The 4,840-nt window shown below is 40.0% G+C and overlaps 1 protein-coding gene across 1 annotated transcript in view; it reads right to left on the reverse strand.

Moving 5' to 3' along the window:
* MSRB3 (methionine sulfoxide reductase B3) overlaps window positions 1-3,611 on the reverse strand; it is a 62,445-nt gene extending 58,834 nt beyond the window's left edge. The window contains exon 1 of the mRNA XM_009864811.1: window positions 3,490-3,611. Coding sequence (XP_009863113.1) covers window positions 3,490-3,565 — 76 coding nt within the window. The 5' untranslated portion in view covers window positions 3,566-3,611. The remainder of the gene's footprint in view (window positions 1-3,489) is intronic.
* Between the last annotated feature and the right edge of the window lie 1,229 nt (window positions 3,612-4,840).

Raw genomic sequence — 4,840 nt, forward strand, 5'->3', positions numbered from 1 at the left:
ATCTCAGCAATTAAACACTTCACAACAATTTAATATTATCTAGCACTTTATTATTTCATACAGAAAAAACCTCCTGAGTCTATCCCTGTAATTTCTTCATCATTATTTTTACTTAATTTTACAAGCACCATAATTTTCTTTGGTCTACAGAAGAGGAAAAGCCAAATTATCTCATGCAAAAAAATGTGATGTAAGCAGCACAACATTCAAAGTGTTAAAAAACCAAAGGATTTTCTTTAAGAAATGAGAACCCATAATAATTAAAAGACACAGCAAAGCAAAATAAGCTATCTTTTTACTTTATAGAGTGGCGGTCTGCTACAGAAAACATATGTACATGGAATCTGCATAATCTTTACTCGTATCAGTTACGTTTTGGTAGACACTAAAGCAGCTTTTACATTGTAGTTTTTACATTAAGAGTTTTGAAGGGTTTTGTCATGGGTCTTTTGGGTTTTCTTAAATTAAATTCTATGAATTAAATCCTGTCAGCTGCTGAGTGCGTCTTGCACTTCCAAATAAATTTACAGCCTTCAACTCTAACAAAGAGGGCTCAAGGAGCGACACTTCTACATACCAGGAGAGGCACAACAGCGCTGTCATCATCCCTGGCAATGAAAAAACCTTGAGCCAACGCGAAGGCGGTTTGTGTACGAGCACAGATTGATGTGATTTTTTCCCAGTGCTCACGCTTTTTTTGAAAATTCTTGTAAATGTCCATAAGGTCTATGAATGGGAAGTATTTCATATGTATTTCAGTATGTTCATAAGGTCTGTGAATGGGAAGTATTTCATATAGCACCAGGCATGCAAAACAGTATATGCTTAGTGCCATCTACTGGGAGTGTCTGCTGGTACTCCGACTTTACCGTGTCAGCTATAAAAAAACACGTTACGGGCAAGTCATGCGCTAGGCTTGCACACATTGAAACGTTTAGTCCTAACTCCAGACCAAAAAAAAAGATTTTAAATACAATTTGGAAGGATAGATCCCTGCTCCAGGTGCTAACCTACAAGTAGAAAAAGAGCAAGTAAAAACACTTCTCTCGCACAACTGATCCAGTCTAACTTGCACACACTTATAATAGTGTTTCAAATAACAGACAGAAGCTCATCCCTACTCTAAGATACCTCCTAGTGTTATTTCACTTATGTAACTTTGGGGAAAAAAATCACTACTTTCTGATCTACAGCTGTAAGTTTGTATTAAATAAAGAGCAAATACTGCATTGTACTGTTTTACTCTTTAGGGGAAGGACAGAGGTACCACTCCAAGCACAGGAATTAAAAGGATACTCTCATTCAGGTCCTTGTCCTGCAAAAATTTAACTGCACAGAGTTTAAAACTGTGTGTGAAAGTCCAATGTGCAGCTCTGCTGGCGCTCTGCTCTCTTACACTGAGCAGGCAGCAGTTTCAGAAGGTTAGAAAGTTTCCTTCTGTATGGAATTTACCACCAAATTAGAAAAAGGCCAAAACTCCACGCCATTCCAGACCCGGTGGGCACACGGCACCACGGTACAGTCTGCAGGGCTGCAACACAGACCTGGGCGGTGGGAAAAGCACTGACTCCAAGTGCTATGACGTTATAAAAAACTCAGGAGAACTCAGGGTGTTTTCTGTATATTCAAAAGTTGAAGCCACAGTGCTTTGTGGCATTTAAGCAGATGTTGGCTCGAGATCTTGTTCCCATGTTTAATTCGATACATGCTATATACCATTTACTTGCAACCCCCTCAGTATACCACACATAAAAAGCCAAACCAAAGGCAAAGCAAGCCTATGTTAATATATAAGCATCTGGGGAATTTAGATTACTCTTAAAATACGTAAGATATGTGATTTTACATTATTCCACAGTTCACAGATGAATCTGGGTTTATTGTATATAAATATCTCTATATATGTATCTATAAAGTAGCCAGTCAATGGAACTCGATCTATTAATATTTGCACAGTTAGAGATCAAACAGACAGGAATAAACAGTAGCCTTATGAGCTTTTTATTCCAAAATGTGACTAGAAGATTATGCCAGAAAAAGGATCTGACGAAACAGCTCATGTTATGCTTTGCAAACAGGTACACAATAACAGAACCTCCCATGGGGCTGCGTTTCTAGCTGACCAGTTTTGGGATCTTTCCTTTTCAGAGCAGGAACAAAACAACCAGAAGTCCTGAGTGCCCCATTTTAAGGTAGACACCGGCAATATGAGCGCACATCAAAAGGTGTACAACGAGGGCTAAGGAAATTTGCTTATCCTGTATTTTTAGGATTTTAAATCTGGCTCAGCAGCAAATATAACAGGAAACTAAGGTCAGGTTGCCACAATGTGGGCTATTCTCGCTCTTCCTCAATATGTGTTTGCAGCTCCTATCTGGGTTAATGGGAGTTTTGTGCACATGTGGGGGGAAACAGAACACAAACGCTGCAAAAATTGGACTCAGATTCAGTTCAAATAAACTGTAATCAGCTTTAGAAAAATCCATCAGCTTGAAAACTGATGTCTTATCACTGAAAAAAAATCTTTAAAACATCCCCTCCATATGCTTGTTAAGTCCAGGCCTGGGGAAAAGGGCTTGTAACATTTTGCACCATGAAGTTGATTCTTTTCTGATGCTTCAAATACTGTTCAGCCAGGGTTGTATCTTTTTTTCTATTTGAGCATCAAGAAAATTCCTAGTAACATTCAAAATTAGCTTAGTGCAGCTTTTATTTTTTCCCACATAGCCATGTACACTGACATTATTATGCAGGCAATTACAGGTACTGTTGCTGTTTAAGTAAAACACAAAATGCTTAGATTCAAGTTTTTCATTATATAACCAATTCATGGAGATGGGATCTTATGACACCTCTTGCAGACCTAACAGCCGAACCTCAGCCTTGCATGAAAAGTACAGCTGCATCTGGGCATTAAATTGCACATTTATTTGGAGAAGTGTCACATAACTAAAGAATATCCTGTTAGAGGAATGAAAGAATCAAGTTTTGATATTCTGCACACTTTCTCAGACAACTTTCAGGGCAAAGTATTTGATTTGTAATAAAAATGCAAAAAGGAACAAATAGAGTGTAACCATAGTATACTGGTAAAGATTTTGGAAAATATTTTGAAGTCTTATGATTTAATAGCAATTTATATGCTAAATTCTTTTATGTAGCTTTTTAAAAAAATATAATTGGCATTTAATAAATTATTTTCAGTTTAATCTCACCGGTTTTGCCAAAAATGAGGAAAATACTATAAAATTTAAGGGGCAATATGCCAGACAAGGAAGTCAGACCGCACTTCCAAGCATCCTAAAACACTGGATATGAACACCTTCACTCAAGCCAGTGGCTATTTAAAAAAAAAAAAAAGCAAACTTCTGGCTCCAAGGAAAATTTAAACAAACCAGAGCAACCCATAGCACATTGTTTCCTGCAGCAGACACTCAGTCCTAAAAGGGCCTTCATTATGCATGACACAACAAGCAGCACCCATTCAACCTGAGGGAAGCCCACAGGCTCGCAGGGCCACTGGCTGGCTCTTTGTCACCAAATGCAGCAGGTTGAATGCAGACATCACTGTGATATCCTCACCAACAAAACCAGAGGCAAAGAACAGGGGCAAGAGCTGAGTAGGGAAGAAAAAAAAAAAGAAAAAAAAATGAGAACAAATTAAAACATCGAGAATGTTAAGATACATTCACAGAAAAAAAAACAACGCTTACAATTTTATGAGACCACCATGTGAGAGCACAATTCTAAATGTACTTTTCATAGTATGTTTAGCCAATTTCTGATACTCTCCCCAATATTTTAAGATATATGACATAGTATTCTGTGAAACAACTTTTTCCGCTACCAAGTGAAAGGGAGCGGGCACTTTTACAGACAGCATTAATGAGGGCTGCTTTAGTCACCCAAGTGAGAGCGAATCGGGGTAGCAACCTATGTGGCCACAAGTGCAGAGGTACTAAGGGAGAAACCTCAGGACCTCAGCTGGACAGTGGGGATCCTGCTTTGAACACCCAGGAACACCAGGCAGTGCAAACGCGCAGGCTTTTTCTATTTAATTTATTTAAACAAAATCACACTCCGCAACATTTCTTAATAGTGAATACTGGAACTCAGTCACTGCTAAAAATTGTTCTTTTGATGGCTTGTTCAACGAACGTGACATTTCATTGTAATAAACTTGCCAGATATCTCAAAACCACAACTTCAGTGTTGGGTTTTTTTTTTGAAAGGCAGGAAATAATTCGCATTGTAAACTGTCCGTGAGATATATTTAAACAATCTTCCGACCAGTTTAAATATAGCAAAAGAAAAGATGGCAGTTGCGAGATTTTATTTCAGAAGGATTTAACACACAAATGCTAATTGTTTCATTTACCCTGCGATGGGAAAGGAGAAACCCAGCTGCCCTACAGCCAGGCCACTCACAGCCATAGCTCGCTTCAGAGGAGTGTGCGACACCGGGGACCAGAGCCAACCCCCACCCAAGTCTGTAACAAAGTTCGAGCGGGCTCTGGTGGGAGCGGGATTAGGCCCCAGGTAGTTCTCGAGCAGCAGGGCACAACTCCTGGTCTTCTCCCGGGTTCCATCTTTCCTCACCCGTGGCGTGCGCCCAGGTGGCCATGAAGGCCAACGGCATCCTGGCTTGTATCAAGAATAGTGTTGCCAGCAGGCGCAGGGAGGTGATCATTCCCCTCTACTCGGCTTTGGTGAGGCCCCACCTCGAGTACTGGGTCCAGTTTTGGGCCCCTTGCTACAAGAGGGACGTTGAGGTGCTGGAGGGGGTACAGAGGTGGCTGCCAAGCTGGTAAAGGGCTTAGAACACAAGTCGTATGAGGAA

Source organism: Apaloderma vittatum, unplaced genomic scaffold (genome assembly GCF_000703405.1).
Source record: "Apaloderma vittatum isolate BGI_N311 unplaced genomic scaffold, ASM70340v1 scaffold642, whole genome shotgun sequence".
NCBI classification, from domain to species: Eukaryota; Metazoa; Chordata; class Aves; order Trogoniformes; family Trogonidae; genus Apaloderma; species Apaloderma vittatum.